Genomic DNA, 14,278 nt, shown 5'->3' with positions numbered 1-14,278 from the left:
TTTTGAGGGGAAGTACGTCTCCGTTGGAGCGGTGTGGAGGCACAATGCTCCCCAAGAAACCACTAGGGCCACCATATTCTCCTCACGCCCTCACACAATGCGAGATGTCGTGATTCCACTATTGGTACCCTTGAAGGTGTCAACCAGACCTTTACAAACAAGGTTGGGGCTCTCTCCACAACTTAGTTGGAGGCTCCCAACGAAACCACGGAGCTTCACCACAATGGAATATGGCTCCAGGTGACCTCAATCGTCTAGGGTGCTCAAACACCCAAGAGTAACAAGATCCGCAAGGGATTAGTGAGGGGCATCAAATTTCTCTTGGTGGAAGTGTAGATCTGGGCCTTCTCAACCAATCCCTAGAAAATCAACAAGTTTGATTGGCTAGGGAGAGAGATCGGGCGAAAATAAGCTTGTGGAGCAACAATGGAGTTTTGGGGGAGAAGAGGTGAGTATTCTTGGAGAAGAAGACCCCTTTATATAGTGGGGGACACATCCAACCGTTATGCAGCCTGCAGCCCGCATCTGGGCGGTACTACCGTTGCCGGAGCGGTACTACCGCTGCCACAGTGGTACTACCGCTGTGGCAAGCAGGCATGGGGCAACCAGGGCTGAGGGAGAGGAATTACATGCACTAGGCCAGTACTACCGCCCTGCGGGCGGTACTACCTTCAATAAGTTGTACTGCCGCTTCCTATAGTCGCTGGAAAACAGAGGAGGGCAGAGAGCTGAGCGGCAGTCGGAGCGGACGTAGGAGCGGTACTACCGCTAATATAAGCGGCACTACCGCGCCCTACTGTTGTCCCTACTACCGCTCCCCTGCATGGTCCTTTACGGAAACCCAACACGAAAATCGAGACCACGGCAGGGGCAGTACTACCAGCGGCACTAACAAGCGGTACTACCGCCCTGGCCACGGTACTACCACTTAGCACTCAGCACCCCTTGTTTTGCACAGCACGGATACTCCAAGAAGCATGAAGAAGGCGAGGGTGCAAGGAGAGTGTGTACGTGATGATTCCACCCATACTCTTCCGAAACGGACCCCCTCTTGATAGTACAGTTATCCCTACGACTCAATACCACCGAAAAGAAACGAAGGAAAATAATCCATCTAAAGTGAAGTCCTCGAGGGGAAACAATCGCATAGTGCCCTTATATTAGATAACCTGAAAAGCTTAATGCACACGATTAGTCCGCAAAAGTATTGTCATCAATCACCAAAACAAACCAGGGAAAATTATGCCCTAACAGAATCGAATGATGTCAAAATCAGATTTAAGATGTTTTTTCGAGTCACTATTGAAACTTTCACTTAATTGTGTGCTTCTCATTCCCAGTGTGAAAATGTCCCTCATGTAACATTCAGTCCATTTTGTCTTGAACTTGTAGATATTATCCAACCATGATTTCTTCTTATCGTCCATCTTATTCCTCATGATGTCAAATGCTTCTTCAAAGGCCGTTGTGTTCTCAATGTTATACATGCAAACACTAAACTCTAAGAGAATATGGGGTTCTTCATCTACCTCATTTTTATCTTTTGGGGAATGTTATTCATCGGCTTTGCTATTGCATAAGTGCTTCACAGCATTCTGCATAATATGGAAGGTACATAACCCATGCCATGCTTCTGTGAATACCTCCCCAACGGCATTTCCCATCGTTGTGTCTTGGTCGGTAAATATAGCTCTAGGTTGTTTTTCATTGTGTGCAGCTAGAAAAGCCTCAAATAGCCATTGGAAAGCGGCAAATGTTTCATCAAACATAAGAGCATCACCAAAAATAGCGGTCTCCCTGAACTGATTGAATCCAACAAAAACACCAAAAGGCCTATATTCTTTGTTTGTGCCAAAAAAAATAATATCGAATGTGACAACATCGCCAAAGTGTGCATAATCAATGACCATCTTAGCATCAGCCCAAAATATATTGCTTATATTCTCCTCACAATCCAATTGCAAAGCATATTGGTAAGAAGGATTCTCGGCGATCTTGCCTTCAAAATACTTCAACATGCTTCCTGCTTGTTCATATGCCAACTCTCTTTGGCGACTGCCCTACAAGTGATTCTTTAGATCACGAGGAGTGTAGGTGAGATTCATTGGTCCTCCAACCCAGCGACTAGCTAGCTCATGTGCATCTTTTGGCCTGATTCCAGAATCATCAGTTGTCTCAATTTCAAAAGCTTGAACTTCTGAAATCTTCCTTTGTGATAACATCAAATGGAAGGTTTGTGGCAAGTAAAGACCATGATTGTGTACAAGCATTACATCAACCACTTCATGATTCCTTGCCACTCTATCCAATGAAAGTGTCATCCGAACTTCACAATTTGTTCTTGTTTGAGCTTGAGGATTCTTTGTGATATGATCCCTCTTGTCAGGGGCTATAGCCAGCTATTTAAAACTATGGATTTAATTTATAGTTTATACAAGGGGATTACTGCCAGCCAGCTCTTGAATTCTTGCTGTAGTGTTCTACACTTGCGCTGTTGCAGAGAAAGAAAGTAGAGAGAGAAAGAAGAAGGGGTTGCACGAAGGAAAGGGGCGAGAAGAGAATCTGAATTCGCTTTCAGTCATTGACCAACCCCACGGCTCCATTGACCTCACCTTCCGAGTCTACCTCGCCGTCGTCCCACCCATCGCCTCCGTATCGCCTCCTCCGATGCGACGAAGACCACCAAGCGGAATTGACAGCCTCCAGCCATCCAAGACTAGAAGTGACTGTGCGTGCCCTGATGCGCACGGCTATATACCCCGGGAAATTTCCGGGAGCACGCGTACCAAGCGAAGACCCGAGAGTCATCGTGCTAGCTCTCCGAAGTTTCCGGGAAATTTGGCCACACCAGGCTGTGTATCGACCTAGATATAAACCAACCGATGAACAAGTAATTTACACCCTGCTAAGCACTACCAGTGAGTTCTTAGCCTCGCGCATGGGCATGGAGTTGCCGGCGACAAGGCGCTTGCTCGTGTTCCTCTCTTTGCTCACGCTTTGGAGCATCACCGTCGACGGTGCGTCGCCAGCTGCCGCCGCCAGCGCGGTGGCGCGGGAGGCGACGGCGCCTGCGCCGGTGCGGTTCGGCGTGGGGAGCAGGAGCCTGACCTGCAATTCCGTGGAGATCCTGGATGCGTTCTACCTGAAGCAACCAAGCTGCGCCAACTGGGCGGACCTGCGAGCGAAGGATTCCCGCGGAGAGGCCGTCGCCGCAGCACACGCTGGTAATTAACGGTGAAGCAGCTTTTTATTACTCTACAACACCTCTTAGGCCTCTTTTGGTTTTGCAGGAATTCTATAGGAATGAATTTCTATTTCCATATGGCTTTATAATACAAAGCGGGGGAAACCCTTTTTCGATTTAAAAGGAAAATGATATTAGCCTATACTCAATGAAGAAATTCCTATCCTATACATTAAATGATATCTCTTTTTCTATAAAAATTGAGGTAGATGTCATCTCAATTCTTGCGATATTCCTATTCATATGACTCATAAGGGGGCCTTAACCGGTTTCAATCATCTCCAACTGGACCAGATTAATTTGGCCGCTCATAAATCCATGCAATAATGTTCAGGCGTGTCTGCTTTGTCTATGCGCACGGTCGTCTTTCTCAATTGTCCGGTCACATGCATATAACTAGTGGGGTTGAAAGGGGTGAGAGAGAAAAATGATTTAAAGTGGTCTGAGTGAGCCACATCTGATGTGGTGGACTGTCCAGACACCTCAATATTCTCCTCGCATATGAGCTGGGTTTAAGGGTTTGCATACAAGCCAAACATATATGGATAAAGTGAAAGATCCAATTGGGCATGCTTTTCTCTCTCTCTTGTGCGAGCATTGTCCAGGTTGTTCAGCCCGAGATACATGGGTTTGGTTAAAGGCATCTCCAACACGTATCATCAAATTTTTGGTCGTATATGCTCACCAAATTTAAGAGAACACCGATTTTTCATTGATTTTTGAATTACTTATTACATAGCAAATCCCTAGTAACTAATAAAATGAATAAAATCAATCTAATCCTTACCGCTGGAGGTGAGACCAATGACCCTCGCGCCGGACGCTCCATCATCATCGTCGTTGTTGCGGAGCCGTCAGCATGTACTTTTATTGGCATCATCTTCGTGATGCTCCAGTGTCTCCTCCTCCTCCTCGGCCTCCGGGTCCTCAAAGAGCCTTTCCTGTTGGAGATCGTTGATGCGGACTTGGCAGCGCTCGCGCTCGATGGTTTGATGGGTCAGACACGAGCACCGCCTGGTTGTTCGTGAGACATCCGCTCACTAGGAGCTCCTTCGCGACGGCTGCGTGGTTGTGCTTCTCCTCAATTTGAGTCAGTGTCACGCGGTGCTCCTCCAAGAGGGCCAGGTCGTAATGTTTCTCCGCCTGCAATAGTGTGAACCCATCGCAAGTAGTGCGGCCATCACCTCCTCCTCTGTGGCAGGCTCCTCCTCCTCTGCAACCTCCACCATGGCCATGGGGTAGCCCTCATCCTCCTCCATCTCCTCCTCCTCCTACTCTGAGCTCGGCTTGGGAGAGCTCAGAGGTTGGACACCTCAATGCGAGAATGATGCCAGCGTCCGTGACACGATCCTTTGCCATGATTTTGGAATGACGCCCCCGGGAACAACTGCTTGAACCACGAAGCCACAAAGCTAGCCATTGCAACAACGGACGATAGACGCGAATGCGAGCTAGGGCTGGTCGCATGGCAGACGGCGGCTCGGGCGGTGGGAGAAGGGCTTAGATGTAGGGTTTTAGGTGTGATCGGTCGTCTTTAAATAGCCGGGACATGCGGAGTGGCGAAGACGTTAATGTGTGCATTCAGGGTAGGTTACTCGATCACCGCGTCGGCGTGAATGTCACTAGGCGAACGGTCGGTCACGTCCAGTATGAATGACCGGAGGGTTGTAGTATTGGACGGTTAGAGAGGGGTTTGGGGATGGGTCCAAGTTGTTGGATTCCAACGTGGCAAACGACCAGACTCCCCCATAGCTCCCCCGATTTGGGGAGGGGATGCTGGATTTTAGACATGCGGCCCAATGTGATAATCCACGTCGAAAATCTGAAAGTGTCCGGGCATTTGCGGGCATTTTGACAATCTATGTCAGAGATGCTATTAGGCCTCTTCCAATGCAAAGGTGCTTAGATGAGGTGCTAAGTGCATTAAATACCTTGGCAACTTAACTCTCCAATGCATAGGTGCTTAACTTGTTGTTGCTAAACTCACTTTATTTAATGAGTTAGCACCTAAAGTCTTTCATGCATTGGTCAAGTTGTTTCATTTAAGTGGTTTGTCTAGATTCACGCGCTTGGTATTGGTTCTTCCTGTGTCACCAAAGTGCTCTCTCTTCTCCTTAATTGTTGTGTCATGTCATTTTTTTACTTATGTGGCATGCTTAGCATCTGTCCACACTGGAGCACTGAGAAGGGCCTTAGGCTCAATTTAAGCATACCATACTACACGTACTCTAAGGTGGTGTCGCTACCCAACTGCACTCTAATCTAGGGTTTGGTGAATCTCGGCTATTGCGGATCTAGCGCCATGTGGTCTGCACCAAACGTTGCTCGGTTGTGTTTCACCACCCACGTGGATGGCTCCACCCCGTTCCGCTTCCGCGCCACCCCGCAGTAAATGTCAATGTGTTTTTTTGAAAGGAACACCAAATGCATTCCATTATATAACAGTATAGGGCAAATCGCCCTTTACATAGTCCAGTACAAAGTCTGGGAGTTGGCCCAGCCAAGTCTCAAACTCATCAACTCCCATATTAGCTCCATATGCAGCTAAAACATGTGCCACCCTATTACAATCCCGAGGGCAAGACACAACACTACTAACCGATAATCCCACATGCATTTGGAATTTTATGCTCCTGATAATAGCTCCTAAATTCGCTAGATCATGATCTTTAGAGTTCATTGCCCTCATCAGCTACGTGGAGTCAGTTTCAAACAAAACCTTGTCACATCCTATATTAATAGATATTTTTATAGCAAACAACAAAGTCAAAGCTTCAGCGTGCAGAACATCTGAGATATGCGCCAGTTTGCCCGCCCCTGCAGCCATCGCTCTGCCTTGGTCGCCTCTGATGATGAATCCCTAGCCGCCGAAGCCATTTGGCGGCTGAGACCATTTTTGGTCCAACTACTGCTTTTTCCCTTTAGTAGTCTTTTTGTTCTTCATTACACTTGATACATGATAATTAATAGAAGAGCAAACATCCTCAGATGAGATGGAGGTTTCACCTAAGAGCAAACATGTTTTTATTTTAACGTCCTCTTCAAGATTAAAAATTTGTTCTATGGTGCCTAAGGCACTAGTGCAGCCAGTCAAAAGCTGTCTAGCATGCTCCAGATTTAATCTCCTCCATACCTCCTTAAGTTTCTTACACATAAAAAAACAATGTCCTCCGACTTCGTCAAATCTAAAGCATACAGGACAGCGAGTATCTACCTCCATACCTCTGCTTTGTAGCTTCACCCGTACTGGTATGCTGTTTGTACATAAATGCCATAAAAAGTGAAGCACTTTATTTGGGAGGCGAAGCGACCATAATTTTTGCCAATCAAAGTCGTCGTGTTCCTCATCTGCACTCGAGATGGAAGTTAAGCATGTACTAGATTTCCGAGCAGCACTATCAACTGCTACTCTATAAGCAGATTTAACAGAGAAAATACCTCTTTTGTCGAAGTGCCATGCTATAAAATCATCAATATGTTCTTGGATTGGAATTTGAAGTATGATTCTTGCATCCTCTGGAATGAATGTTTGCTTCACCAAATCCTCATCCCAACTGTTCATCATAGGATTAATCAACTCATTCACTTTAGTGATCACATTATTTCCTTTATGGTTGATAACCTTTCTTGTGTTGTTCCTTGGGATCCAAGGGTCACTCCATATATTAATATGCTCACCACTGCCAACTCTCCAAATGACCCCTTTCTTCAATAGTTCCACTCCCTTAAAAATAGTCCGCCATGTATATGAGATGCCACGAGTTGCAACTGCCTCCAAGATTGAGCCATTTGGGTAGTATCTTGCTGAGAGCACCTATGCAAGTTACCAAGACTGCTCGGACCGTGTCTTCGAAGTGGGATCAGGGTGCGCAAAAACCCAATACCCAAACCCGTATAGCCCAAGCCCAAAAAACCCGAACACTAAATCGGGTAGCAGTTTTAGAAAGCCGGTTTATTTTTAGCCATAGAAACTTGGATTTTATTTGGGAAATTCGGGTTTCAAGTCACGGTACCCAAAATTATTAAGGGGGTGTTTGGTTCAGGGACTTTTTAGTCCCATAGACTAGAAAAAGTCCCTAAAAAGTCCCTAGAAACCAAACGGGAGGGACTTATTCTACAGGGACTAGAAAAAGACTCTACTGGAGAGTCTTTTTTGATTAGTCCCTGGGACTAGAAAAAGTCATAGGACTTCTGAACCAAACACCACCTAAAAGCCCATGAAATCATGCCTCCTTGCGGGCTGGCACCAGGCACCAGCGCCTCTTTCCTCTAGGATTTGGCCTCTGCCGTCACTGGCTAGCACCAGTTTGCCACCAGGCCACATCCCGACCTGGCCACCACTAGCGCCTTACCTGGCCACCACTTTCGCCTCCTTGGGTGCCGGCCACCTCCCGACCTAGGCACCACTTTCGCCTCCCTGTACCCCCCGTCGCCACCATCTGTGGTGCGCGCGAGGTTCACCACCATCGCCTGCAACGAGGCCTGACACCCAGGCTCCCGCCGGCCGCCGCCATCACATGAGACATGTGTGACGCAAGGCCACATGCTATAGCCGGCGACTGTGACGGAAGCAAGGGGCGGGACTGCGCCGGCCGGCGGCCGCAACCCACCCTCCTATACACAAGCTGCTGCCATTTTTGTTTTTTTTTGAAGGCTGCTGCCATTTTTCTTGTTGTGCTAATTCGGGTCATTCGGGACTGAACCCGAACCAGAAATTTCAGGTGCCCGAATTTTCGTGTTTCTCTTTTTTCGGGAAAAAAATCGGGTAATAGTTTTGAAAACCCAAATTTTTGGCTAAAACCGAATGCCCACCCAGTGGGGAATACTGCAATATAGAAAGGACTAGGATATCCGGCGAATGTCGGATTTTTAGACATGACAAAACAAGCATTTTTTATGGAAATTTGTTCATCAAGGATGGCAAGTTTAGTTGGCGAGTATGAGAAATCCGCCTCCATACATTTTTCGCCAGGAAATTGCTATGCTTGCAAACTAAATTTGTCATCCTCGCGCCAATATAAATTGTCATAAAAATTGTTCAATCTGCCCTGTCTAATCTAACGTTGGTTTTTTCCTTCTGAAAAACACATACACTTTATTCATTAAAAATATCAGTTACATTATTAATGAGGATGGATACAATTTCACTCACACGCTCCTCAAGCCAATCACCAGGTGGGGAAACTCTATCTAACCTAGCAAGTTCGTAAACAACTTTATTTGCTTCTCTATAAGGGCATGGTCATCGCTCCACGCTGGACCGCTGCCCCATGGATCCACGTCGGAGGATCTGTCTCCATGGAGGAGAAAAGCAAAAAGATCGTCGCTTGCAGAGCCAAACGAGCTCTTGCAGAGGAACCGGCTTCCTCGCTGAAAAAGCAGAAGAAAAGGAGGGAATGGAGGAGAGAGAGCATAGAGCGAGAGAAGGAACCAGCCACAGAGTAAAAAGGTAGTGATGCAGAGGGAGTTAGGTGGACCACTAGAAGATGCTGCTTCTGTTGGGTGTGATAAATTCATACGGTGGCCTTAATATATTTTTTCTTAGGTGGAGGCTGAGACCACACCTAGGTGATGTCCCCATTGTACATGCCCTAACAATGTTTCAATCTACATACAGTAAAACCACAAGCAGTATGGTAATGATCATCTGCTGACTGTCCTCTATTCCTCATAATGTCGATGACCTTCAGATTTTTAGCCTTTCCATAGAGAAGCGGAGGTTAGTGTGTACAAATAGAAAAACTCAACGTGAATCATCGAGTGGAACTTGATGCACATTTTCGCAAACCCCCCTGACAACAACTATATACAAAACATGACCCTTCATCATATCTCTCACACTTAATTTGAGCATTTATCCGTGTTCCGACGGTCTGCGTTGGGTAGAGTCTCAGACCGTCAACCGAATGAACCACACACCTGTAGCACCTGTACCTCACTTAATTAAAAGAATGCAACACTCTGGCCGATTTTGTTGGCAAATTCCCTAATTGCTTCCGGGTCATGCAATTTGCTTGGCTTATTTTGTGATTCATTTGAGCTTCGCAGCCGAGGACCTGATCAAGAATGCCCAGGTGCAAGCCATCATATGGGGCCTTCAGACACTGAACAATGCAGATCACATCCCACACCTGGCCGACCACAACAACATTCCGGCTCTCTCCTTCTACCGCAGTGATGCCTTCTGGCAAGAAGATCCTGTAAACGATTCCGCGGGCCTTACACTTGGATCAAATGACACCATGATGTTTCTTCATCTAAGAACCGAGAAAATAGACGGCATGAAACTGGATACGAGAAATTCAAGACAAGATCATGAAGGTCAGACGATGCTGAAAGATTTTGCGAATGTTATTTATCCTATTTTCGAGAAACAAAACATCAGCTGCTTGTACGGTACTGTCGAAGATACGGCGAGGCCAGTTTCTAGTCCGCTCTATAACCGTCTCCGAGATCCTCACCCATCCTATCGGAAACGACGAGCCTCTTCCACGACGTTGCTTAGTGGTGAGCACTATGATGAGCTTGTATGCAGCGTGTCTCCCAGGGTGAGGCTTACTCCTACACACTTGCATCTCATCATCACGAGTATTATTTTTAACATTTAATCTATTGTACCTAAATACTCCCTCGGTTTTTAAATATAAAACATTTTAGATATTTCAATATGGACTACATACAGACGTATATAGGCACATTTTAGAGTGTAGATTCACTCAATTTGCTCCATATGTAGTCTGTATTGGAATCTCTAAAAGGTCTTATATTTAGGAATGGGGAGAGTACTCTACTAACCTTTGCTAAATTTCTTTGGGATAAGCAGATGAATTTGGGAGTGGGCGGTGTGCCATACGCACAGTCTGGTGCGTCTATGATTGTGCTCGTCAAGGATGAACCATATACAATCAGCTGGACATTTGTAAAGCCACTAAGTAGGAATCTTTGGTTTGCAACCATTATCTTTTTCTTCTATACTGGCATTGTTGTGTGGATGATTGAACTACCGAGAAATCCGGAGTACCAAGGATCAAGTTTGAGACAATGTAGCACTGCCCTCTACTTTGTTTTCTCTACTTTGACGTTTTCTCATGGTCAGCACTTCAACCTGTAACTCCTTACAATATTTGATGCATTTTCAGTATCTTCATTAGTTTCTTACCATAGTTGTAAGATAACATATTCTTTTGGTTGTTCCATGCACAGGTCAAATTATTAGAAGCCCCTTGTCAAAAATTGTCGTGGTAATATGGTGCTTTGTAGTGCTGATTCTGATACAGAGCTACACATCAAGCTTGTCATCCATATTAACCACAGAGAGGCTCCGTCCTTGGGTGATTGATCTAGACCAGCTCCAAGGCAGTGGGGATTTTTTAGGATACCAAGATGATTCATGTGTGCGGTCCTTCTTGATGAATTATCAAAATATCAGTGAAAGTAGGTTAAAAACCTACACAACGAAGGAGGAATATGCTGCCGCTTTGAGGAAGGGGTCCAAGAATGGAGGGGTGCCGGCTATCGTCGGTGCGATCCCCTATTTAACATCTTTCCTCTCTGATAGTCGGTACAAAGATGATTTTATGATGCTTGGTTGCATATACACGACTCCTGGATCTGGTTTTGTAAGCTTCTCAACCTAATGATTTGGTATATTCATGATCTTTCGTTGCAGCGCCATGCTGCATTATTGGGACTACTTGCTAACATTATGTTTTTATGGCCAGACATTTCGTCTAGGGTTTCCGCTAGTGCAAAACCATTCAACTACCATCCTGAACCTATCAGAAGGGGTTAGCGACTCACAACTAAAAGTGAGCTGTTTTGGCACCACTTCAGTGTTGATGGGTGATGACACAGTTCCTGACTTTGGTTCTGCACCTCTCACTTTGCAAAACTTCTCGGGGCTCTTCATCATCACTGGATCCATTTCAACTGTCATGATACTGATAGCCATTGTGAGGTTGGTTTATGCCAAATGCACCAGGCCGAGAAACACCGACATGGAAAGCGCCACGGATAATAGTGTCGAAGAGGATCCCCGTTCGATGCAGAACGGCTTGGACGACAACCCTAGCCCTAGCCAGCAACTCCTCCACGAAGCCGGAGAAGATAATTTCCAAGGTGTGCGTGAGGGTAGCCAAAATGATGGGGGTGCACTGGTGGAAAAAGGGCCTTTGGTCGCGGTTCGCAACTGCCATTAGTCGCGGTTGCGCAACCGCGACCGAACGGGCGCGACTAAAGGCCCCCCCCTTTAGTCGCGGTTGCTTAAGAATCGCGACTAAAGGCCCGTCCACGTGGGCGCCAGGTGGCCGTCGGGGCGGAGGACCTTTAGTCGCGGTTCTTCTGGCCAACCGCGACTAAAGGCCGTCGCAGGTTTAGGGTTTTAGCCCCCCCCCCCCCCTTAAACCTGTTTTCTGTTTAATTTGTATTGTTTTATTTCTTTTGTGCTTTATTTTAATTTTGAAGGAGTTTCATATATTCTACGGTACTACATACATGCATATGAATGTACAATTTCAAATAAATTTGAAATTAGAACCAAAAAGAATTCAAGAGGAATATACAATATATATTCAATATCATCGGATGACCATATACAATTTTGAACAAGTTTCCATACATGATTTAATGCATATAAAGTTCTACGTCCTCGTAATAGTGTTCTCCTTTAGGATGGAGGACTTCCCTGCTGAACCATCCAGCTAGTTCCTCTTGAAGTGGTCGGAAGCGAGCTTCTGGACTAAGCATCCACCGGAGGTTATTCCTCTGAGCATTGGTATCACTCGGAACCCGCTCAGAGGTGTATCTCCGGATCATCTCACAGACATAGTATCCACATAGATTGGTCTCCGGTGGCTGAATATCCCCAGCATTCTTAGCCTTTAACATTTTGAATTCTAGCTCTTTTTTGAATTCACCGACCTTTGTATCTACGAACCGTCTCCAAACCCTACGAGGCAAAGAAAATTAAATGAACAAGAGAGTTATTAATTAGTTACTTGATATTAGGAAATGAACGAAATAGGCCGATCGATATAGAGCGCAAATGAATGAAAATAATTACTTCTGCAGCATTCTTCTCATGCCGCCCCAAAGCTTTGGATCCATATTCACAGAGTCGTGGACGAGACATTCTGAGGTGTTAACTTTAATTACTAGCAGAATCCAGTGGAACCTGCGGACACGATACATGCACAGTACGTCATGCATAACTCATCGATTAGCCGGCCACATACCATGCATGGAGTAAACAAAAGAGAATGTGCTCAAGACAGAAACACTCACTCAAAATGGTAAGGAAATAGAATATCACTTTTGAGTTCCTGCATGTGAACATCTCTTGAGGAAGAGTAACCCTTCTGATTCTTACAGATAACACATGGACAGATAACAAAACCCCCCTGCTTGTTCGCATTAGCCACTACGAGGAAATCTTTCAAACCCGTAGTGAACTCGCCGGAGAGTCGGTTACCGTACATCCATTGCCGATTCATCTGCATTATTATAATATAAAATATATAATTAACCATCATGCATTTGTTAAACTAACTAGCTACAAACAATATAAATTAAACAATGAACTGCACACATGCATATTTTATCAATGACACACATGCATGAAAGGTTCAAGTTGCTAACCGCGATCGAGGAGGAAAAAATAAATGAGGAACCTCAAGTGTGGCTCCAACACTTCATATCATGTTTGTTTCACCCTCTTAGGGCATTTCATCAAACACCTTGTGTGCATAAGAGGAACCAAAAGCAAACCTACACCCCCTTGTGAAGCTTGTGAAGAGAAGTGGCACCAAATGGCTAAGTGAGCGTGCTGAACTGGTATATATAGGGGAGGAGCTTTAGTCGCGGTTGGCCTGGCCAACCGCGACTAAAGGCCTTTGCGCACCTTTAGTCGCGGTTGGCCTGGCCAACCGCGACTAAAGCCCCTCACGTGCACCAGCTGGCCACCGAGCGCCCTGGGCCCAGGCCTTTGGTCGCGGTTCGTCTGCCGAACCGCGACTAAAGACTTCATTAGTCGCGGTTCCTACAGTTTCGCGACTAATGGGGCTGGACGGAAGCCTCTTTTTCTACCAGTGGTGCTCAGCCTGACCCAGTGCAGCAGAATGTCATGCACGGTGGCATCACCCCTGCAGGGCACTTCCAGATTGAAACTAACAATGTCTGAGTCAAGAAATGCCCAAGATGAAGGGAAGCATCAGATGCGAGGAATGCGAGAGAAGTATGCCAAACCTTGGAAGTATTTCTCTCGTCATTGAAGTGATGTTGCGTTCTAAACCTTGGACCAATTAGAATTAGCTTCCTTTTCTCCTTGCCACACTTTCCGAGAGAGAAATTGATGTTCAACGAGTGATGTGTATATTATCTATTCAGATTGATATTGCTACCTCCTCGCGCATTTGAAGCAACTGACATACTAGAATTCTGTGATTCCATTTGCAAAAAGGGGTAACTTAGGGGGTACCTTAACCCTTAGCAATGCAAGTTAGGGCAATAGTTTCCACGGGATGCAGCCCCAGCTCCAAAGGTGATCTAGGGTTTCTCCATCGTTGTCATCCTCCTACAGTGGTATATCGCCGGCCTCCTCCTTCTCCGTCGGCTCTGCCTGTGGGAGTCTGCGGTGAGCCTCGACCTACCAATGGGAGTCGTACTTTTTGTCTCCTGGGGCATTAGGTAGGTCTATGTTTGGTGGTGGCGAGATGATGGTGTCGCCATTGACATGGGATAAGGTCTCCCCGCCTGGCCCTCATTCTGGTGATGTTTCTCCTTATCTCGTGGAGGCATGTGGAAGATGGTGGGTCTTCTCATTTGGTTGCCTTAGGGTTTTGGATATCCCTAGGTCTTCCTTATATATGACAGATTCCCTGGTTACATTGAGTGGTGACTCACATCCATATCCTATCAGACCCGAGAGGTTCAACCCTGAGTAGCCAGTCCTTTTGGTTTGCTCTTCTGTCGATTCTCGGCTCATCCACCCCAGAGATCCTTCCGTCTGGAGTCCATTTCCAGCTCCATCCTTCATAT

At 46.1% G+C, this 14,278-nt stretch overlaps 1 protein-coding gene across 1 annotated transcript; it reads left to right on the top strand.

The window, feature by feature from the left end:
* The first annotated feature begins 1,577 nt into the window (after positions 1 to 1,577).
* LOC123154263 (uncharacterized) lies at positions 1,578 to 13,421 on the top strand. Its single transcript, XM_044573034.1, has 6 exons — positions 1,578 to 3,224; positions 9,293 to 9,792; positions 10,068 to 10,335; positions 10,448 to 10,863; positions 10,966 to 11,400; positions 13,341 to 13,421. Exons 1-6 carry the CDS (start codon positions 2,741 to 2,743, stop codon positions 13,419 to 13,421), a joined length of 2,184 nt encoding a protein of 727 aa, XP_044428969.1. The 5' UTR covers positions 1,578 to 2,740.
* The last annotated feature ends 857 nt before the right edge of the window (positions 13,422 to 14,278 follow it).

The sequence above is a fragment of the Triticum aestivum genome, chromosome 7A, assembly GCF_018294505.1.
Source record: "Triticum aestivum cultivar Chinese Spring chromosome 7A, IWGSC CS RefSeq v2.1, whole genome shotgun sequence".
Taxonomy (NCBI): Eukaryota; Viridiplantae; Streptophyta; class Magnoliopsida; order Poales; family Poaceae; genus Triticum; species Triticum aestivum.
This window is presented reverse-complemented; position numbering and strand designations above follow the sequence as displayed.